We start from the raw sequence: 23,815 nt of genomic DNA, 5'->3' as shown, positions 1-23,815 counted from the left end.
ATGAGACTATCCAACAAACTTAAAAATCTATTGGCTGTTAGAAAACTTGTTTAATCAAATTTTTTCTTTGAACTATTGGGCTTTGTTTGCTTTGGATTTTGAAAGCCCAGCGCGAGTCCAAACTGATCATTGGACTCTATATTAAACATAAATATACCCATTAGTCCACAGCTGATTGCAAGTCCAAAGGGAAGTTTAACCATCGACTTTGTAGCTTTCATATGATGCAAAATATATCTATTAGGATAGAGATAATCTACTGTGTTAGCTGGTGGGCTGTGACCATCCATGAGATCTAGCCTAAAATAGGAAAAGGTTTCTGGGGAACTTATGCATGTTAAAATTGCATCAGCACTTCGATGTAATGGGAATGGGCCACACTAGCAAAATCAGGTTCGTCGATGTAGTGGGCCACCAAAAATAGACACCACAAATCTTCTTAAATTGAAGGCATTATGATCATCCACCAACCCTCATTTTTGGGGCACGGCCTATCTATAATGGGGCCAGAGAAAAGAATGGGTTATGATCACTCAACAGCCCTCATTTTCAGGCACAGCCTATCTACCATGGGGCCAGAAAATGAATGGTTTAGATCAATTTTTCAATGGCATCCCTCATTTTTGGGGCAAGGCACGGCATTGTAACCTCTTCATTTGGCAACGAGTTGGCCTTTTACGTCAAGGCATTAATCAATGTCTTAGATTTGTTGTTACCAGATTAGCAGAGTTAATCACCATAAGGTTATCTTTGGGATTAGAGTTATATTATCTTTTTCAAAAAAATCATTAGATACCTTACCAATACGCCAAAAGCTCCAGAGCTGATGGAACCAAGGTTTTAAATTTCGGTTTCGGCACCTATTTTGGACCCACCGAAATTTGGTATTAAGCTTCGAAATTTGAGACCGAAATTCCGAAATTTCATTTCGCAAAATACCAAATTTCGGTCGAAATTTAAAACCATGGATGGAACACATTAGGCAAGGGCCCTTTAAACCCGTCCCATACCTAGGTGGGCCCCCACTAATGACCTTAACAAAAATATTGAAAATCTCTCTTACCTCAACTCATTGTCTTAGGCCCTGTTCCGTTCTGGATTTTGAGAACCTCACTTACAATCAGTGCTAATATAAAAAACAAATAGGGCCTTAACAATTTTGAGTTATTGGTTGAGCAAAGAAAAGTGGAAGGATATGTATCCTTTTTTCTAATCTTTAAGAATAACAAATTTCACGACAACCCATTTTGAATTACATGAGAATTTCTTTGGATGTTTACTTGATTTTGTTCGGCCAACATGATCCTAATCTATTGTCAATTTGACATTATTGTCCCACCTTGTTAGGTAATCCTAGCTCCTTGACCAAAAGGTCGCATCTTCAATTTTTTAAACCTGCAAGAGCTTGGCCAGTAATTTTTGCAGCCCTCTATAAAATGGAAGGGTTCTTCATTCAGCATGGAGCTATGCATTGCACATATTTGCCTTGAGAGGGAATGAAAACTTGGGCACAATGAATGAAACAGAGATATATAGCTGAAGATAAGCTCGTTCTCTCTCACTACATTTAGCAGCACCAAAGGGAGAGAGGGATATATATAGCTGAGATTCAGACTATTTGCTTACCTTTTGCTGCTCCAAGATGACATTCAAGATTTTGCCTGGAACATAGATTCTCTTCTTTATTGTCCTTCCAACGAAATACTTGGAGAGCTTCTCATCTGAACATGCCAATCTGAAAGCATCGTCCTCTTTGCATGTTTCTTCAACATGGATGGTACCCCTGGTCTTTCCATTGATCTGAACAGGCAGCACCACCCTCGTATCTTTCAAGTATTCGGCCTTGGCCTGCATTCCAATAGGAGCCAGTAGAGGAACATGAGAAGATAAGAGGATTTTACAGATTATTCCAGGTTTTGAATCACAAAACAGAAAACAAAGAATCATGATTAAAGATTTTACTATAATTCATCAAATATCCATTGGTGAAATATATGGAAGCAACAACAAACCACAAACTCCACTTTATACCTGTTAAACTTTCAGTAGGCATCCATTAAGAAAACAAAACATCAAAGGGAGAGAAAGCACAAACAGGAAGCAACTCTAAACACACATATATGAACCAGACAGACCCCATTTTTTAGTTCTCCACGAGAAGTCACTTCATGGGGACTTATTTGCTCGAATGCTTCTATTTGGAAAGGTGCCACGCTTCCGAGTACAAATTCAGTTGTGGGTTCTTTTAAAAATTCCAAATGCAAACTCAAAGAGCCCTTTATTAACATTTGGAATCTATTAACTATTAGATGTTAAAGTATAAACGAATAAATAACGCCTTCTCCAACAGCTTCAGCTTTTGGAGTAACTAGTCGTTTCACATGGTATCAGAGCAAAGGTCCTGAGTTCAAACCTCCTCGATGTCAAAAAACCACACGCAATGGCCAACACAAATGTGAGGCCACATGTGCCACATGTGCCACATGTAGGCCGACCCAAAGAAAGAGGGGCCACACATGAGGGGGAGTGTTAAAAGTATAAAAGAATAACTTTTAGGTGAGAGCTCAAGCTAAATTTCGATGGGAGTTTGATCACAAACCCAGGTAAGGCGGGAATCGGAGGGCTTGGGATGATATAGGAACATTAATTATGTCTTACTCAGGCTTGGCAGGGGAATGTGACGCGAATGAAGCCAAAGTAGAGCTCTCCTTTTTGGGCTCCAATGGGCCCAAGAACATGCAGTGCGGCATTTAATAGTGGAAGGAGATTCAGCCAATGTAGTAAGCTGGGCCTGAAGTAAATCAAAAAGACCATGGTGGAAATTGTTGACTTAGTGCTGTTGTTGAATCCGAGGATAGAACATAGAAGGAGATCAGCAAATGAAGCAGCAGACTCCTTGGCTAAAGAAGGGGTCCTGCGGGTTTCTGTTATTATTGTTTCGTCCCCACCTAGCCCTGTCCTGTAACTGTCCAGTGCAAGCATACGATGTAACTCCAGTTGGGGGACATCTTGTCCCTATCCGACTCTTTTGGAATTAATAAAATGTCAATTTTCAAAAAAAAAGTCGGGAAATTGAAGCCTAAAGTAATGATTCACGATGAGGGCTTCATTTTTAGCAGTCTGGTGTTCGTATGTGCTGAGCTTTGTTATAATTGGACTACGATTGTGGAGGCACACATGCAAGAAATCAAAACATTTTTTCTCAAGCTGAAACACTCACATGCAAGAAATCTGTTATCAGAAAAAAACAATTGTATCTTGCAAATAAAATTGCAGAGCTCCATAATGCATCAGGTTAAGGAATCCCTTAAAGAACAGACCCTTACCTCAGGAAAGTGCTCACATGCGAGTGAAGTTGAGTGTCCAAGGCGAAACCAAAGCTCTTCAGCCATGTGAGGTGCATAAGGTGAAAGCAACAAAACGAATGCTTCAATAATTGACCTTGGATGCTTATCCCACTAAAAGAATTAAAAGAACAAAGAGGATTAGATTTACAATTAAAAATTCTGAAAAAAAAAAGACTTGGAGAAAAGGAGCTTAATAACTCCTTTAAAGATGACATTGATAACACACACTCTATAATTGATTGTATGAAATAAGAAAGTTTCGACAAGGCATCAACAATTTTACATAGGAATGAATCAATAGATGGTATATGATGATTAAAATGTCACACCACATGCAAAGGCTACAGAAAAGCTTAGGATTTGACAATGTAAGAGATTAAAACCAAAGATAACTATTTTTCACTACTCATGTTTCTGTTTTTATTTGACCCTACAGCTCATCTTGGCTACGGTAAAAACACTCCACCACCACCAAAATGTTTCACTCGTATGCCAAGAAAATGGTTCGCATATTTTCATATAATAGGGATAAATATGCAGAAGTTTAAAATCTTTTATGCAATAAAGAAAACATAACTTGTAAATATAACGTATCGGTTAAGCTATCCATTTAAAAATAAGGATTGACAGGCAGATAAATAATGTACAGCCGAATCAAATATATGACTTGACAAAAGGAAGTAATTCTTCCCGATAGATAATAAACTAATGAAAAATTAAAAACTCCAGAAATGGCATGGAATACTTGGCAGCTAGAGTAATCATGCTGTAGTAAAAATATTTGGCCAATCTATATGAAAAAGTTAATACTTTTCTATCACATTAATATAAACTCGTATACAGAAAATCTTAAGTTCAATCGATGGAGAGAAGAATATTTCTTATCCCATGTTCCTGAATCAAATAATACCTCTGCGTCTAGAGTGAAATGCATCTCTATCAATGAAATTAGCATGGATTTTTTAGGTAAACTAAAATTCTGAACTGGACGGATTGATCCTTATTATTAGTTAATTAGATTGCAGCAGTCAGTATGCTTAAGAAATTCCGTCTGTTGGAAAAACTAGAGCATAATGTCGAGATCCTTTCAGAGGAGCCAGATCCAAAAAGCAATGGCCATTAGGTAAAACCTAAAAGTTGCCAGCCCCCTAATTCAACAATACAAGGCAATATGATCATGCTAAGAGATGTCCGATGGCGATGACCATACAGTTCAGACTGGATAATTAGAGATGTGAAATGAGTGTAACCACAATGTTAGATAATGAATTTAGAATTTATCATTTACCTTAGGATGATGCAAATTGGAAAGAAGAATTCTGCCAACATCTAGTGGAAGTTAAAGAAAGTTTGACAGATAGAATCATTCCTGCTTGTAATATAAGGACCAAAGGGAAGACATAACACAAAATAATGACTTGATACCCTAAACTGGAATAACAAAGGCAACCATTTCTCACAATATTATTGTGCATGAAAAACATGTCGAATAAGCTTCAACTTTGGCCACCAATCTATGATACAACAACCAATAAAGAATCAAGATAACAGAGTAGATCAAGGTAAATACTTCAAAGCATATAACAATTGCCATGCAAATAAATACAGATTGCTATTAAGCAAAATAAAAGTGCCAAAAAAGCTACTACATGGGCATTAAAAATCTGCTTCATAACTAGGATCATTACAAATACAATTACGAACTATGAAGGGAGCAAACCTATGCAGAAAGAAGTATAGACATGCTATGGAGGTCAATTTTATTAGGTTATGAAGTAAAACCTTATATGCTGCATTAATGAACTCCATCATTGCAGAAATTCCAGTGTTAAATCTTGTCTCTTGAATTTCTTCTGATACCTGCATATCAAATCAATCAGTCAGTGTGCATAAATTAAATTTGGAGATGATGAAACAGAAAAGTATTAGTAAACAGATTATGAAATAAAAAGCCTGCATAAAGTGCACTGAAATTGATTTGCAAAGACAACTCCAAATAAAGGGCAGTGGTTAGATGTAGAAGGAATATTGACAAAGTATAGAGAAGACATTGATCAAAGTATTCACTATTCTGCAAGCAATAAAGCTAAAAATAAATTCTTTCAGATACATGAATTTTGCATACATACATATTATTATTCTATTCAGTTGTTGACACAAAATATTTTATACTGAAATCAGTCAACTGCTCGCCCAACTATCAGGGCAGATTTTGTAAATGCTTTACCCTGATCCCAAGTTATGTAGCAGATCCTCATTATTTTGAAAGAAATGGCCTGTATATTGGGCAAGGAACTACAATGATGTCAAGGTCTGGGATTTTCCGTGCCTTAGAAGGAGTCGCTGTGGAAATGGCAAATAGAGTATTTAAACTTCCCTCCTTCCATTGTATATTACATTTCCTGCTTTGTAACTTGCCCACTATTTTCTAATGAGAAGTAAATATTTGTTCATTTTTTGAAATTTTCTCCATATCTTTGGATAAAGATATTGTGCTGTTTTTACCTTTTATGTTCATCTTCTTAGAATGTTAGCTTTACGGGCTTATTATTTCTTATTGCCATTCTCGCATATTCTAAATGTCGAAAAGTAAAAATTGGAAGATTGTTTTTAATTTTTCCAACGAGAAGTTTATAGGTCTTCAGCTTTTCAAGTAACAATTGTTTCAGATGGTTTGTACTCCCATAGAAATTGCTTAATTTTATTGGAATTAGGGCAAAGCAGAGATGTTAGGAAAAAACTGTCTCTTTGACCTTTTCTCTATTTATTATCCATTGCTCTAACAGCCAACACTTGCATTAGCACTAGTCTATGCATTGGACTGTAGGGATGGCCAGAAAAATTCGAAGTGACTACAATAGATCTCTGGAATTACCAGGTGCTTACAAGACCTATCGTGTGATTGTGTTGTGTAATGTATAGAAAAAAGATGCATTGCAGATTCTCCCGCTGCGTAGATGTGGATGACTCTTTACCACATGATGTGGAACTCTAATGTGTACAAATGTGACTTTCGCGATCAGGAGATAGTTTTGCTACATGCTTTTGGCAAACATATAGGGTAACTACAATCATGGTTTTAAATTCCGGCTGAAATCCGAAATTTTGGATTTTGCATGGGACCAGAACAGAAATTTCCTGAAATCCGAAATTTCGAATTTCCAAAATTTCGGCAAATTTAATTTTTTTCAAAAATACATTATTTTTCTGAAATTTTGGCCGAAATTTCTAAATATTAAGTTAATACTTTTTTTACCGGATTTCGGCTGAAATTTCGGGATTTCATCCGAAACCGAAATTTAAATCCACGCCTACAATCTTCTATCTGATAGAGATATTAGAAGCTTTTATTTAGAGCCTTGACTCTAGGTCTAGAGGGATGGACAACTGCTAGATTGATTCAATAATGATGAAAGATATCATTGAGTTTATCTATGGGAAACATTCAAACATGAATAACAAAGAAACATCCAAAGACATGACGATTATCATACACAAATTGTTTTTTATAGGATGTAAAAGGGTTACCTCATGGCTTTCACTTAATATTCAATTACGTAGTCTACTCGTTTCTTGATACGGGTATTAGGTAAATGGTATTCTGGTTCTACCTCATTATCTTGTCACATAAATCGGGAAATTTCAGCGATCAGTCCCTTTCACATTTCCTGTATATTTCCAGTTATTAATGAACGGAACTCTATGATCTGGCCGACACTTTGAATTTTCAATAGACACGCGTGTCACACTCCTTTAGACACTTGTTACTGTACTTCTAGAACTGTCGAACTTAATGTGGACACATCAAGACGTTATTATACCCTGTCAAGTGAAATACTATTTATTATCGAATATTGTGGTTACCTATTCTTTTATCATTAACTCTTAATTTATTATTAACTCTTCTTTAACTAATATTTATTGCTATGCCCGCTCTCCTAAACCTAAAACACTAAACAAACACTCTTCCAATATTATATTCATTGTATCCCATCATCTCTCTTTCTAGATGCAGATTGGAGACTGAAGATAAGTACATTAGATTGATGAATGCATTATTATTTGATTATCTCATGTTCGTTTGTGATCTATAGTTGCTTAACCCTAAGATTTAGTAGTTTATTAAACGAAGACCCTATTTATTTTGTTTCAAATTATGATTAGTAATCCGTAATTTTATATGTAAGTACGTGTACGGGCGTGTCCCCATTTCTATATTTTTTAGGGGTTCGATACTCGACAGATGAACCCATGTCCTCAAATCATAGATGGAATTATGCTTAGAGTATTGCCTTAAAGCCTAATGTCAGGAAAACATTTACAACTAAGTAAATAATAGATGGTCTTACAAAGTAAATAATAGATTGTCTTACTGACAAGGTCTATTATGTTAGAGATATAAATCACCACGTGCAGCACATTTGTATCTTTACACAATTCGTGGCAAAACTTAATATTCTCCGAAAAATTATAGATAAAGAGATTGGTTAATTGCATTACAAATGCAGAAGAAATTGGTATCAAAATCAAATTTTATATGGTTAGAAAGAATATAACCTTTGAGATGCATTTGTGTAGAGAACGAAGTTGTTCAAAAGTAGGTTCATCATCAATTACAACTGTTCCATCCTTATATGATCCATCAGGCAAGGGAGAACCAACAATCAACCTCCAAGTCCTCCCTAGAAATCGATGAACACCTTCGATACCATTGGTGTTCCACGTTTTTGAGTCTCTACAAAGCAAGTGTTTACAAAATTAAAAAAGAGAAAGTTAGGATGATCAACAAACAGTGATTTATTTATGCACAGATTTGAATTTTATGACGGCTACCTTAATGGTCCCATAAACATTTCATATAGACGAAGAGAATCTGCACCATATTCGGAAACAACATCATCTGGATTAATGACATTTCCCCTACTTTTACTCATTTTGTGAGCTCGAGCAGTCAAACGAATGCTTGGATTATCTTTCAAAACAAAAAAGTCACCAGATTTCATGACCTAGAAGGAGAAAATGTTAGTTCCTCAATGATTATAAAGACTTGAAATCAGGGTTGGTTCCAAAAGAAAATATCATTATATGCAATTTGAAGTGATCGATTCGGAAAAGTAGGAATATTTTTTTAAAGAAAATACAGACCTTTTCCTCAGGTACTCTTTCTTGAAAATGGTCATCCACAGCGTCAGCTGAGTCAGCTGATATTAATTTCCCTTCCTGGTTTCTGCATGCTGTATACTCAACCTATTCCTTAAATTATTAGAAATTCACAGTGATAGATTATACCATTTTGATATAGGCAAGCAACTCTACTTACTTCTCCAAGTATTATTCCCTGATTTATCAGGCAATGAAAGGGCTCTTTAGTGGAAACGACGCCTATGTCATAGAGAACCTGAAACGGAAAACTTTTATGAACATCCTTTGAGAAATGCATGAAATTCCTATCTAGAAAATATAATGGACAAAGGTGAAGATTATGGACAAAGCAACATGGAGATAACTATCGATACAGTGTGTTGCCCATATAGGTCACATCAACCAGCACATGCATAAGAAACATCTGGGTATAGAGAAAGCTTCTAGTAGTCCCACATGTTAGTGCTTTCATGAGCATGGGACATGGTCACATGGGTTTCCCTGAACACTCGAACTAAGAGTATGAAAATCTATGTGCATTTTGATTCACTGTAACGAGACTGTTTAAAAAAAGCAAGTAGCAACAATCATTGAGCCCACCCACCTCGGCATTAGTACATCAAATTGCCTTCATATTCTTTAAACTGCATGCATATGTTGACCTTGAAGATTCACCATGAATTGACAAACAAACCCAATACTTGGTTTTTTATTGTCAAATATATCAAGTTTCCAACCAGTCTTCAGAATGATGCAAGTTCTATAAATTCATCAACCATGTCATTTTTGTGGAAGTGAGACTTTAGCATGGTTTGCACCACAATGCTCCTCTTTCTGACAAAACATTTACTGACAATTCCCTTTGTGAAAGGACTATCTCCTTATCAGCTATTTAAATAGTCAAAAATATTATAACTTCCCTGGACTATGCACTTTTGTAGACTACATTTAATGTACCTTCACATTCTTTAAACTGCATGTAAATGTTGTATTTAAGGATTCTCCGTGGACTGACTAACCACAGACATAGTGTCTAGTACGTGATTGCCAAACTTATCTTCATTATGATGTACTGATGTAGGCTCCATATATTCTCAAACCATGTCATTTTTTGTGGAAAGAGGAATTTAATATGGTTTGAAACCCATTATTCTTTTTGCTGACAAAACACCTAGTGCACGTTCCCTTTGTGGGATGGAATCGTGTATTGAATCAAATGAGTCAAGTGGGGTGGGAGATCCAACAAATAAATGAATTCAGTAAGAATAAAAACCTTAAACATTCATGGGCAGGCATTGGTATAGAAGAATAGGTTTCCCGTTGGATGGATCCTTGAGTCTGATTTTGCTTAATTATGTATTCTAAGTCTTCGGCCAGGTATATGAAGCAGACCCTACTCCCCGACTTAGTGATGGGTGCTTGGAAACAAACTTAGAAAAGAGCCGGAAAGGCTTTTTTGAGCTGGATAGGACAGGGACAGGCCTAAGTGTAGAAAGTGGACTAGTGCTATAAATAGGATTTAGGGATCCAACTAATGGTGATGAAAGAGAAGTTTTCTCTAAAACTAAATCTTGTTCAGTTTTCATTTTAGATTTATCTTTCAAAACGAGATTTATATATTTTGGGTCTTTTTATCGGATAACTACGTCCTCGACCCCGAGGTTTTCACTTTTTAACTGTAGTACACCCCCCCACCCCACTTCGGCTTTACTAATGACTAAATCAGCTTCGTTGGAACTAGATTAGTGGAACAGGTTTAGGGTTTAGGTCTGTTTAAGTTTAGGTAGGTAGAATCGGTGAGGACTTATCAGCATAGATAAGGGTAATTTATCAGTTTAAGAACACAAAATATCAAATCACGGGTCATTCGAATTATGGTTCAAAATGGAATCACGGATTTATGTGAAATCCCCTCTTCTGGTGATCTACGACCACCCTCGGTTCAGGCGGTAGGACCGTCCTGTCCAGTCTCAGTGGCAAGACCCAGCTAATCAGGCCTGGCTATTTGCACCCCTTGGCTTAAGGTGGCGGTAAGCTTACCCACTCCGTTGTCTTAGCATGAATCATTTTTTATTCAGCTCCAGACAGGAATTAGACCGATTCTCGTTCATAAGGGTAGCCTCCCCTGCTCATTTGTGAAACTACCCGTGCATATATGTAATTCTGTAACCAAGTGTCACAAATCACAATATAAATGTGGACATGTCGAGATATAGAGTGAAAGATAAAACACGGTAGGCAGGAATGGGTTTAAAAGTAGAAAGGAATGAATCAAATGTATCACATGTCATAAATAGTATTTTATGTATTTATTTTTCAAATTTCTCCTATTTTTATGATTTTTTCTCCAATTTTTTTCTGATTTCTACACCATTTATCTATAGGACAAGAGTGACAAGAGACAAAATTCTACTAGGAGAACTGAAAGACACAATTTTCTCCTAAAGGGTTTTCATGAGAGCATTTTTGAAACAAATAATATTCGTCTAGGGTAGAAAACAAATTAATTGCTTTTTTTCTATCAAAACTCCTTCATTTTTTAGGATCAAGAGAAAAGAATGAGATTAATGCTCTTGCTCATAAAAAAGATAACTATCTAACTGAGTCTATTTACCCCAAAAGACCCGCTTTCATATTTTCAAAAGTAAGCAAGCAGCAAAGACATCATCAATAACTCATAGCACTTATTAGCCTTATCAATCGTGAGTGTCATCTACAAGAATATGCAGTTTAATTTCCTAGCATATCAAAGAGCTATTTAATAAACCCGATGCAGAAAAGGAAAAGAAAATCTCCAATAGAATATTCCAGAATTTGCTTGTTAATTCATATGTCAAGGGAAAAAGTGAAACTAATAATTCCCACATAACTACCACGCCCTAAAATTCACAGGGATGATTCTGAAAGAAGAACCTTGTGCCAAAACCTCGCATAAAGTAAATGAAGGACAGAATGTTCAGCACCACCAACATAAACATCCACAGGGCTCCAATACCTGCGGACAAAAAAATTCCAAAAAAATTGGCAATCTAAGCATACCTTACTTCACTTATATTTTCATGTCTATTGAGTATAAGAAAAATCAGAAAATCTATTTGGTGACGACGGATGCAGAACCGTTTGATAAAAGGAGACATATGGGATATGCTTACATTTCTTTTTTCTTATCAACCAGTGCTTTGGAATTTTTGGGGTCCATGAATCTCAAATAGTACCTGCAGACAACTTTCAGAGATAAGACCTTGCATTTCTTGCAACAAACTTCACCAACATTCTAAATCTATGTGCAAACATGAGAGGAGTCTTTAGGTGACAATGGACATGTGAAGTTACACTAATGTTAAGGAAAATAACTACTACATTTAACATTATATAGTTCAACCAGTACATTATGTTTATGGAATGATGTAATAATGATATCCATTATGAAGGAAAATGATGTGACAATCTTGTAATAGATATCATGGAATCTTCTAACAGATGTCAGGGCCATTTGGAAATCTATCAGAGTCAAACCAGACACGTCTCTGTAAGGAAAAAACTGCATAGCTTATCCTTAACAAGATGATTTAGCTAAGACATCATCAAATAGTTAGAACTTTTTCCATTATATGCTATTACCCTTGTTATTGCCGTAAAATATCCTAGAATTATTATATCAAAAATACTTGTTTGCAGTCCCTGAAAATTCTTAATTCCTTTCAGCCTGGAGCCACATATAAGTAATGGAAACTTACCAGTCATCTTCTTTTAAGTACTTTAAACAAAAACATCCTAATATAAAAACTCTACTTACATGCTATGAGCAATATAATGAAAAGAAATCTTTTATCAGAAAATCCTATTCACACATTCCTGGACATTTCTAATAAGGGATTTGCTAGCGTCCATCGCAGATGGTCTGTTGCATGTCAGATGAGCCACCTCATGAATGCAGACAAAAGCTGCTGTAAAGTGAGCCTGTGTGGCTGGTCTGACATGCAACAGACCATCTGCGATGGACGCTAGCAAATCCCTTCTAATAAAGCATCTTCATTATAACAGGAAACTCAACTTTATATGCTGCCCTAACCACTGCACACATTTTGGGCTCTATTTATTCCCTATGCTTTTGTATCAACTCCCCCGCCTATTTGCACGGCTATAAATGTCGGTGTTTCGGACACTAAATGACCGACATATTTCTGCTTCCATCCTCACTTAAACGAAATCCTTTGATCAACATGTATACATTTTGATAATATTTCGGTCAAGGCAACTGAAACACTACCACTTTAGTAAAATACAGAACTTCGGTCGACATGTCAAAATTTCGACCGAAGTGCAAGGAGAAGCGTAAGTTTTCACATTTTTGCTTGGTATTGAATGGTAAAATATTCATTGAAGAATGGGGACCAAGATGATCAAGTACAAAAGGATCAAAAAGAAAAATCCGGAGACAATTCCGACCCTTAGAAGCACGAAGCGGGTGTGGGGGCGGGAGCGGGGGCGGGAGCGGGGGCGGAGAAGCGTGGGGTCTAGAAGAGTCCCAAGTTTGGAAGCGCCGTGGGAGCGTGCATGTAATATTTTCTTTATATATCTTTCAAAATTTAAGTACATAAAAAAATAATAGTTTCTAACCATTTTTCATTTGTATCTTTCAAAATTTAAGTACATCTAAAAGCTAATTTCTAACCATCTTCATTTGTGTGCACTCGTTCCTTGTGCCTTCTGAAGATGTACAAGCCTTTGTGCTTGCTCAAATGAAGTACTTTGAAGAGTTGGAGGAGTTTGATATAAGGAAGTTGGTGATGGTGGGACTTATAGAGTAATAGAAGCAGACTGGGAGCGTCATTAGAGCGGCTCCCGTCTCTCTGGGGTCGCGTTCCCTGGAAGCTCCTTCCTAAGGAGCGCCGAATCGAGGTTCCGAGGTGGGAGCGGCACCCCGAGAGGAGGTTCCTGCTTCTAAGTTCCGACCAAATACAAAACATATCAAAAAGAAAAATAAATATCAAGGCAGAAGAAAATCATACTGCTCAAGAGCCTCCAATTAAACCCCCCCTTCTAGCTAACCCGTTTGCCGATCTTATAAGCATAGGACATTGTGGTATGCTTACTTTATTTGGACCTTGTTTCTTCAATTATTGTGCAAATGCATCAAAAAATTGTTGATTTGCTGTATTTTCACACGGAATATTGCACGAATTTTCATTTTCATGGATTTAAAGTTTTGAAAATTGGAAATCATATATGCATGTTACTTCTAATTCTATTATATGTGAGTTCTTGCCCGATCTACCGATTGACAGAGTCAGATTTTTTTATTTTGAAAATTAATTATTTTATTTATTTTTATTAAGAGATTTTTTTAAAATGAGAAAAACTATATGATTTTTTTTATAAAAATACCACATGCATATTTTTTAAGTGAGTAAATTTTGCTCGATCTGCCGATTAACGGAGTCACATTTTCTAAATTTTGAAAATTAATTTTTTTATTTATTTCTGTTAGAAAATTCTTTAAATTTTTATCATCATATTGAACCCCTTCATTGTATTATAGTTTCTCTAAGAAATTAATGAATGGAATGACTTTTTCCAATTTTTTTTGTCTATTTTGAAGCATATGTATGTGTGGTTGCATAAATTTCGAGCGACCGAAACCGAAATTTCCCGAAGTTTGATATTTCGCGAAATACCAAATTTTGGCCGAAGTTTCGGAATTTCAGTCCGAAATTTCGGTAATTTCGGTTCGGATTTTTGAGAAAATGGCATTTAAAAAATAATAAAAAATGTTACAAAATTTCAGCCGAAATTCCGGAATTTCGGTCCTAAATTTCGAAGCTTAATACCAAATTTCGGATTTCGGTGGGGTCCAATATAGTTACCAAAACCGAAATTTAAAACCTTGCTTGTCATTAGGTGTTTGATCTTGTTTAACCATTACGGATAGTTGTCTTTCTTAAGTGATGGTTTCTAAGTGTGTATTTGTGCTTATTTTAGCATTTTCATAAGTTTCATTTTTTCATTTTTATTTTTTTACATGCATTTCCATTAATTTCCATAAAATTTTACATGGTTTCCACCGTGATCTATGACTGAAACTGACTTGTTTCGATTTCCATGGCAACCGACATGCATACCAAAACCTACATTTAAAGCCTCACACATTTGATAGTTTAAAGTGGACTCCAGTGAAGTAGCCATTTTTACATAAGAACTTCCTCTTATTATTCCAACATAAACATAAAGCATGCAACTCAACTCAACTCAACTCAACAAAGCCTTTGTCCCAAACTAGTTGGGGTCGGCTAAATGAATCCTTTAGAAAAATTTCATGAAGAAGGTGAAAGGAAAACATAAAGCATGCAATCTTACCTAATTCCCGTTCACATCATGGATTTGGTCATTATTAATCCAGTATCTATTAGCAACAAACTATCATGCTTTTTTTGAGAATTTTTCTCCTGATCATATACTGTCCATATCCTATTATTCTTTCATAGCCCTACTTCAGTCATTACAACAATGAGAGAAACATTGAGAAAAAAAAGTTAGCCCTTATGTGATTTCTATTACATAGATATACTTGTTAATACATAATTAGATACTTTTATACAATCTCTAACAGGAAAAGTATGCAAAAATAAAATGAGAAGGAAATCCTAATAAGTAAATAAAATTTAGGACATAAGAAGACAAGAGAAAGAGAATTTACCAATGCAATGAGGAAAAAACGTTACTTTCTAACACAATTTATAACATGAAAAAGTAAGCAAAAAATGAGAAGAAAAACCTAATCAGTGAATAAAATTTAGGACATGAGGAGACGAGAAAGATACTTTACCAATACGACGAGGAAAAAAAAGTTAGTTTTGGCACCATTTTTGTTACCAGCCACATCACTTAGTAGATCATGGATGATCCGAAAGGCCCTAAATGTTTCCAAAGTAAAGTAACTCATCTTACCCCATCAATCTTAGGAGAGAATTTATAACTGTTTCATAAACCTAGAAGATTTGATGCCACCAAGTTTTTTCTTCCCTCAACTAATCTTTGGCTCAAAACTTATAACAATTTTTCTCTTGAAGGAAATAAAACCTAAGGAAAGCAATATGGAAAATAATTACCAGCAAGAGCCAGCCCACTGGGGCATCGTACTTGTTTCTCGCAATGCAGGTCTTCCAGTTACAGGATCCATGGTTTTAACCTGAAAAATAAAAGGCACTAGTGGTAAATTATTAAATTAAACCCATATAGGTATATAATACGGAAGGGTATGAAATTGATAAGAAGTTTAAATGAGCAAGTAAAGGTTTTGGCTATCTACACAAGCAATAATCAACTCAAATTTCAGAGCACTTAAAAATTAACCCTTTCATGCGAAAATACAGCATGCACCAGGCTGAAGTATATTATTTGCTCCACCATCTTCTCTTGGACTCATTAGATATGTTAATACAGATTGAGATGGCAGACAAATCATGCATGTCAAGCCATTGTATGGTCCCATGGGCTTACATTCTCTGATTGGGCTATGGGTGCAACTTGGTTGGTAGATTGAGTTTTTTCTAGAAAAATGAATTGCATGTTGAAAATAGTCGAATTGTATGAGTATGAGTATTTTAATTGACCAAAAGTTGTATAAAAGGCAATGCAAACACACTTTTCAAAATTAACAAAGCATTGATTGAGTTCAGATGCCTTCATTTATCCTTCTCTATATTTTATATCTCATGGATGATCCATCTTTAAGGGTCTTTTAGCATGGTATCAGAGCAATGAGATCTCAAAGATCAAGATTTATAGGTCTTCCTCACAATCAAGGTACTTCTCAACATTTCCACTCTTCTCCTTTTTTTTCCTTCTAATATCCCTTCCCTTTCTTCCTATTCCTTCTCATTCTTCATTTACATCAAAAACATAGTTTTCACTTCTCTTTCTATTCTTATCTTCGAAAGCTCCATTTCTCTTCGTATTTGAAGTCACTCGAGTGACATATTTCTCTCTCCAAAAAAAAAAAGAAGAAGAAGAAAGTAATTTACATAGGAGGTGGACCCACCCATGGTTGGGTTTTCATAACTAAAGAAATAAAAGTTAGGGGGTTTTCTTCTTTCTCCTCATCCACATCCATCCATAAACAGTGAATCAAAAAATAAATGGAATACTTTAGCAGTTGGGCATACCCAAGACACAGCTTTAGCCAATGGTGGTTCCCCTGTTCCCGTGGGAGTGAAGTCATCCAATTCAGGTAGGGTAACAGGCAGTTCACTCTCAGGAAGTGGAACAATTTCACCTGTGTCATCCAAAATTATCACTGGGAAAGGCTCCCCCCAGTAACGTTGCCTGGCAAAAAGCCAGTCTCGCAACTTGTAGTTCACCTAATCCAAGAGAGGGACGTCAGCAAAGACAAATATAATAAACAAAGAATGAAATATAATCACAATTACCTTATTAACCGACATAGCCCATTACCTTTTTCTTCCCAAGTCCAGTACTCTCGGCCCAATCAATGACTTTAGCAGCAGCTTCTTTGCTGGGCAAGCCATTGATATTCAGCCCTGATGTCGAACTTGAAGAGTTTATAATAGTGCCTTCTCCTGAATATGGTTCTTCAAAACTACTGCAACCTTCTGGCTTTACAACCCAACAAACTTGAATGCCATATTTTAAAGCAAACTCATAGTCACGAGAATCATGTGCAGGAACAGCCATAATAGCCCCAGTACCATAACTGCAGAAACACCATGCACACACACCGATAAAAAAAGGAATGCTTTGTTCTCTGGTCAAACGTAATGAATGTGCAAAGTAAAGAATATATTTGTAATGAGATCCTTGTACAGAAAGTCAAGTAATATCTGACATCTATCAATATAGGGATCTAATGCCATGGAAGAATGTCCTACAAAAAAACAGGATGTTTTTGCATTGACGGTGATGCCAATTACAGCAATAGTGCCCTTAAACATTGCTATATCAGCTGATTTTACACAGTAATTTTGGACATGAGAAAACAAGGGAGCCAACTGCCAAGCACCTCTCAAAAATCATGCACAGTTTTTCTTTTATCCACGTATCATGTATCCAATATTCAGGTAATCCTCCTTCCGTTTATAATGTTGGGAATTCATGTTTTCCAATCAAAACTATAGGGACTGCCAAATTTCTAAACATCCTGGTCATGATAAAATATTATTATTTTCTAGTCGTAGTCTGTTTGCCAATTTATTTCATTGTGTGAGACGAGACTTGATAGTAGAGGTAGCTTTACAAAATTCCCAAGAGTGCAACTCCTACAGCACAGTTCAATGCTACCATAAAGCCATCACAAAGAGAGCCCACTGGGCTCTGCAAGATCAGTAATTCAATGATCTGCAAGGCAGTCATTTTATCTTAACTCTATGTCAAGGTTGATTTCTTGTGACTCAGAGAGTAGACCCTGTTTGCCAAACTATTGATCATCATGTCAACTTTAGAAGCAACAAAATCATCTTTTTCAATGTAATCAAGGGTACTATTTACACTCGTTAGCTTAAATTCACTGACACTCATTTCTGTCATTCTTAATCCAGTTGTCTTAAAGGCATAGGAGACATACAGCTCGAGTTGCAGCCTCAGTGCCTCAATGGCGTGTAATTGAGGAATGACTGTCAAGAGAAAGGGACACCTCTGGACAGAACCAAGAAAGAGTGGTAGTCCTGGTTTGAAAAGAATCTACCAGTTCCATTTGTGACCAATCTAAGACCTGGAGTTAACAGGCTTTTGGTTTCATGCATTGCTATTCTTGTGATATATTCACAAACATTTAACGGAATCAAAATTCATGAGCCGTATACAATTTCTCCACGACCATTTTTATGCTTGAACCTTTTTTTTTGCTTATGGTAGAGAGATGAGCTCCAATGGGATTTTATTCTATTCTTAACTGTTGAGTAATTTAATGTTTATCTAATTTCTGTTGTCTTCCTAATTTATTCACTTTGTACGTACTCTACGGAAGTGTTAAATATTCATATAAATAATTGTTCTAAAATCTAAATATACTGTACATATTGAATAGTATGTCATCATACTAGATATCAAGTATATTGATGGGTTGTGCATGTATTATTACGCACAATTTTTTACATCACTATAATTTTTTTCTTAGTTTCTCCTTTTTTTTGGAAGGTAAGTTGGGATTGAACCTCCGACCTCCATGTTGAAGAACAAAGCCTTGACCATTGAGCTAGAGGCTCAATCCCTCTTTTTTTATCATTATTCTTTAGGTTTTTTAGGAAAGAGAAAATCTAGGTCATGCAATTTTATGGGTATTTTTAGCTTCAGAAATGACTCGAATATCTCGCCAGAAACAAAAAGATTTCAGTCCCCTCCGAGTCATACTCCAAAACTGAGTTTTCCATCCATGGCATCACTATAACAGAGCAATGGTATGACATCCATACATACGATTTACTTGGAACAGTAGAAGTGTTAAAAGGTAGATATGGGAGCGACCTATTCAATAACCCAAACCGTTCATCTTCTGGCCCTATGGATGGGACATGGCCAGAAAACCTCCCCCGTCCCACCAGGTGATCCTAACCCTCCAAGCACTTGAGATTTTCCCACTGAATGTTCTCCATTGCGTTTTAAACTTTTTAGATACCCATTTGCCGGACAGCAATCAGGAGTTTAGCATTGAGGATTTTTTGGGGGCATAGCTCATCCATAGTAGGGCCCAAAAGATGAATAATTTGGATCGTCAAACATGTCTCCCCCAACTATATTTGACCATTTGTATTATTCCAAGGAATGATACGCACGAGCATCACATATTTCCTGACTAAGAAATAAAAACAATTCAGTATAACACAACAAGGAGAGCTAATCACTTCATGCCAGGGTAAGAAAGACATGCCTTCCTAAAACATAATCGGCTACCCATATAGGAATAGCTTCCCCAGTTGCTGGATTTCTGGCATAAGAACCACTAAAAACCCCCGTCTTATCCTTCTGAAGGTCAGTTCTCTCTAGGTCACTTTTCCTTGATGCATGCACTCTGTATTCTTCCACCTGCGTTTATATATTAGTCCTCTTCTATTTGCCCTAGAGATCTTAAAAGGAACATTGAACACGGGTGGTCCAAATAAATAGAAATGGGAAATATTAAAAAAAATAATAGAAAATAAATAGAAATGGGAAGCTGACGAGCGTACACATATGCTTTGAGCCTCAGATACCAGCGACGATAACAAGAAATATTCAGGTGCCACAACTAGATATCTGCCATACAGAAACCGTGATTAATAATTATCTTTGTCCAGCCCTAAGCCAGTCCATGTGAAACATATGAATTACTATTTCTAAGGAAATCAAAAGGAAATGCAACCCATACGTTGCTCCAAAGATGGTATCTGGTCTGGTTGTATAAACCGCCAGCTGTACACCTCGTTCTTGTCCATTAGAATCAAGAACTGAGAATTCCATCTCAGCCCCTTCTGACCGACCAATCCAATTCCGCTGCATTTCCTTAATGCTTTCAGGCCAGTTGAGATCATCTAAATCTTCAAGAAGACGATCAGCATATGCAGTTATCTTGAGCATCCATTGACGCATTGGCTATTTGATAATAAAAATGATGTCACTAAAGGATTAGATTAATTAGAAGTGGAAAACACTCTAAGAAAGAGAACTACGTCATTAACCTGGACCTCAAAGCTTATTACAATAGAGCATATCAAGATGTACGGCACATGGTCTCTTGCCTATAATTGTATACCTTTCTTATAACAGGATATCCTCCACGCTCACTAACACCATTTATCACCTCCTCGTTTGCCAAAACTGTGCCAAGAGCAGGGCACCAATTAACCGGTACTTCGGCCTGAAAGCATAAATTTGAAACCATCAGGGCTAATACTTGCCAGTAATCAGTAAAAGACGTTAATTTATATAAAAAACTAAGAGGGATATGAGAAGTTCAACAAATCGTTTGCAACAGCATGTGGATAAAAAATTCAGTCCTCACATAAATAGAGCACCGACGAACTCCAATGATAACATAGGTGATAAACAAAGGTCATTACTCATGACCTGATATGCAAGCCCTCTCCTCAACATTTGAAGGAAGATCCATTGTGTCCACTTATAATACTCAGGTTCAGTGGTAGAAATTTCACGATCCCAATCATATGAAAACCCTAATGACTTAAGCTGCAACGAAGGAACACAAATCATCAAATGAACAATGACTTTAACCACGGGCATAGCTAATGCAGGTGCAATATGTGAGACTTAAGTAATCGAATAAGACATAAAGCAGAAATTAACCATAAAATAATAATGAGAATAGTCCAAAATTGCTCTATTCCTCGTGAAACTTCTTCACCAGAATATGGCATGGAATTCTAGACTCGAGGAATACCGTTTAATCAGGGAATCCTCATGCCCTAATGCAAAGAAATTTCTTTGGTAGCATACCATCACCAGATATCTTCCAATGCACAGATAAGACAGGGCAAGAAAAACCTTGGGCAGGCTACCGACTCATTGCAAATACTATCTAAGGCATGCCTAGTGTATGTGATCGTTACCTATTGTATTATTTAGGCATTTCACCTGCCATTTGAAATAACATTAAGTCCATATATATATATATATATATATATATATATATATAGAGAGAGAGAGAGAGAGAGAGGTGTTCCTACACGATTGTGTAGATAAGTTATCTACTCCATCGGCTTAAAATACATTACCTCCATAGTTCGAAGGGTTAGGATGATCCTATGGAGCTGATTTTTTGGGCACACCCTATCTATGTGAGGACCTATCAAATGAATGGTTTGCATCACCCAAACAATGTGGGCCCACAGTGTTTTAAGCCGATGGAGTACATAACTTATCTACACTATCGTGTAGGAACACTTTTCTAATATATATATGAGGAAATGGTTTGTGAGCAGCTGCTCAGATAAGCTTATCTGAGCAGCTCTCACAAACCATGAGGGGGCCACATTTTTGGGGGTATCCAAAGCATTCATTTGGAATGCCCTTCCATTGATAGGGTCTGTACAAAAAATCAGCCCTATAAGATCATCCTAACTTGCCATTTGTGGAGGGGGGAAATGGGCAGAAACATGGACACACAGTGTCTGTCCATTTTCCCCTGCCTCCACCTTTGATTGGGTTAGGATGATCCTATAGGGCTGATTTTTTGTACACACCCTATCAATGGAAGGGCCTTCCAAATGAATGCTTTGGATCCCCCAAAAAATGCTCCCCCCGAGCTTTATAAGTTGGTCCTACATACACCCTAGGAAACCAAAGTTTTCGAAAGATTGAAAGTAAGATGAGAAACCCAATCACTTACATGAGATGAGTATAAACCCCCTCACTGCCCCACCCCATACACTCTAAACACGAGGATAATATTTTATTTCTCATCCTATGGTCAGACTCGTTATGAAGTTGACATCTTCTCCTTGTTGGAAAAATGAGCTTGTTGATTTTACCATGCCAATATCAAGGACAAAGATAGTATGGTAGTATGATCTCTTTTCTAGTTGTAGAAATAACCATTTTGTTACTAGTCTTGACTATAATAGGTAAGTCAGTAACGTACACCGTGTCAAGTTGCTGGCCCAAAACATAGGTCGCATGCTTAACTAGTTTCATCCAAAGCTAGTTCTGAACTATTTGACAGCATATATTAATGCTAGTCTGTAAAGAAAAAATCATGATTGATAAATGGCAAGGCATTGCTCGGTAATGAGCACTAGGGACAGAAGGATACCTCTGTGTTAACTCCTCACTTTCAAACTTCAATAGTAATTCAGAGTAAAAAAAGTATGATAATTAATATGCATTCATGCTAGAAAATTAAAAGATGTTGCTTATTTAATATCAACTAAGTAATGAACTTTGCAGGACCTGGGAACGGAAGCGGCCAATATTTCTCATTGTTGTGAGTTTCGGATGGGTTCCTGTCTGTAGATAAAAGAATAAAATATTAAGAAAAAAATGCAACCAGGATAATTGAGAGACACCTGTCTAGTAAACTGAACTGCAAATCAAACCTCTATAGCATATTGCTCCGCAGGCAATCCAAACGCATCCCATCCCATTGGATGCAAAACATTGAACCCTTTCATGCGCTTATATCTGGCAAGAATGTCTGTGGCAGTATATCCAAGAGGATGACCAACATGTAAACCCGCTCCACTGCAACAGTGATAAAAAAACGTGACTGATTGATCGCAAAAATAGAAATCTCCATTGCAAAAATAAATTCACAATAAAATCATATCAATTACATGACCCTCCTACAGCTGATATTTTATCAAATATTTATTTGGCAACAACTGACACTGGGACAGACTCTTTTTATTTTTTTTGGTAACAAGGGACAGACTGTTATACGTGACAGATTGGTTTTCGGTCACACAATGATCCCATAGAACTGTTCTTGAACTGGTTAATCAAACTATATTTACTATCAATCAATCTAATATGACAGTGAGCTCTTTATGTCATGAAGAAATTTGAGGGCTATTTCCAATTGTAGGTGGCCCAGTATTCAAATTACATTAAAATTGTCTTGTTGGTGGGAATATGAATGTGTTTCCACAGACTGTGTTATGTACAATCACATCAGTATTGTCTTGTTGGTGAGAATACGAAGGAGTTTCCACAGACTGTGTTATGTACCATATCCAAGAATCTAAGCGTGAATTTGGATATAAACTCAGATTGCAAACTTGGGTGTTTTGAATTGAATTGTGAGTGCATGAATAAATGCGAAATAGACGATGGATGAGAATAGGGAATTTTGCACATAGTAGTTTTTGAATTGAATGAATAAACCCTAAATAGATGATGGATGAGAATAAGGGGATTTTGACCTAGGATAAGGGAACATGTCGAGTATGTAGAACTTGGGCTTTGAGGTGTCGATTTTGTCCGGGGTCCGGAAAGTCCGATTCTCGTCCCAGTAACGCTGCCAACGTGGCTCGATCTCGTGAAAAGGATAAGCCCTCCTTGTTTGCTGCTTTCTCTCCACTCCATATTCCTCCTCACTGATGTTACTTGAAATTCGGGGACAGATATAGGTTGAAGTGGAGGAGGTTCTTCTGATAGAGGGTTTGCTTCGCGGGCAGATTAGGAAGGGTCGGTGGTGGGAAGGAGAATGAAACGGCAATTGGAATTGTATTTGCATCTGCATTTGAGAGAGAGAGAGAGAGAGAGAGAGAGAGAGAGAAGAAGAAGAAGAAGAAGACGAAGAAGATAATGGAGGTTGAAAAATGAAAAATAGCGCCAATATATATCTTGGAGAGGGCTCTGGGAAGTTTGTTTTTGGACCT

General features: G+C 36.7%; 1 protein-coding gene across 1 annotated transcript; it reads right to left on the bottom strand.

The window, feature by feature from the left end:
* Nucleotides 1–1,183: 1,183 nt before the first annotated feature.
* EMB2369 (tRNA synthetase class I (I, L, M and V) family protein) lies at nt 1,184–23,793 on the bottom strand. Its single transcript, XM_077372799.1, has 20 exons — nt 23,357–23,793; nt 22,532–22,676; nt 22,386–22,442; nt 20,547–20,666; nt 20,233–20,337; nt 19,849–20,072; nt 19,670–19,736; nt 19,372–19,526; nt 16,944–17,202; nt 16,655–16,849; nt 15,599–15,678; nt 11,642–11,704; nt 11,403–11,484; nt 8,668–8,745; nt 8,493–8,594; nt 8,181–8,353; nt 7,905–8,082; nt 5,130–5,207; nt 3,327–3,458; nt 1,184–1,848 (listed from the first exon to the last, which is right to left on the bottom strand). The coding sequence occupies exons 1-20, from the start codon at nt 23,674–23,676 to the stop codon at nt 1,615–1,617; spliced, it is 2,847 nt and encodes a 948-aa protein (XP_077228914.1). The 5' UTR covers nt 23,677–23,793; the 3' UTR covers nt 1,184–1,614.
* Nucleotides 23,794–23,815: the final 22 nt, after the last annotated feature.

This window comes from Tasmannia lanceolata, unplaced genomic scaffold (assembly GCF_043159265.1).
Source record: "Tasmannia lanceolata isolate RefF3 unplaced genomic scaffold, GAP_Taslan_0.1 ptg000037l, whole genome shotgun sequence".
Taxonomy (NCBI): Eukaryota; Viridiplantae; Streptophyta; class Magnoliopsida; order Canellales; family Winteraceae; genus Tasmannia; species Tasmannia lanceolata.
Note: the sequence above shows the minus strand (reverse complement) of the source record. Positions and strands in the feature narration are given on the sequence as shown.

Bases quoted from the DNA above. Each gene is read 5' to 3' on its own strand.
- EMB2369 (XM_077372799.1), bottom strand. From the start codon at position 23,676: ATGCAGATGCAAATACAATTCCAATTGCCGTTTCATTCTCCTTCCCAC. The intron at 22,677-23,356 runs GTCAAAATCCCC...TCACTGTTGCAG, and splicing joins GACATGTTCCCTTATCCTAG to TGGAGCGGGTTTACATGTTG. The intron at 20,338-20,546 runs GTCATGAGTAAT...TTATGCTTTCAG, and splicing joins GGAGAGGGCTTGCATATCAG to GCCGAAGTACCGGTTAATTG.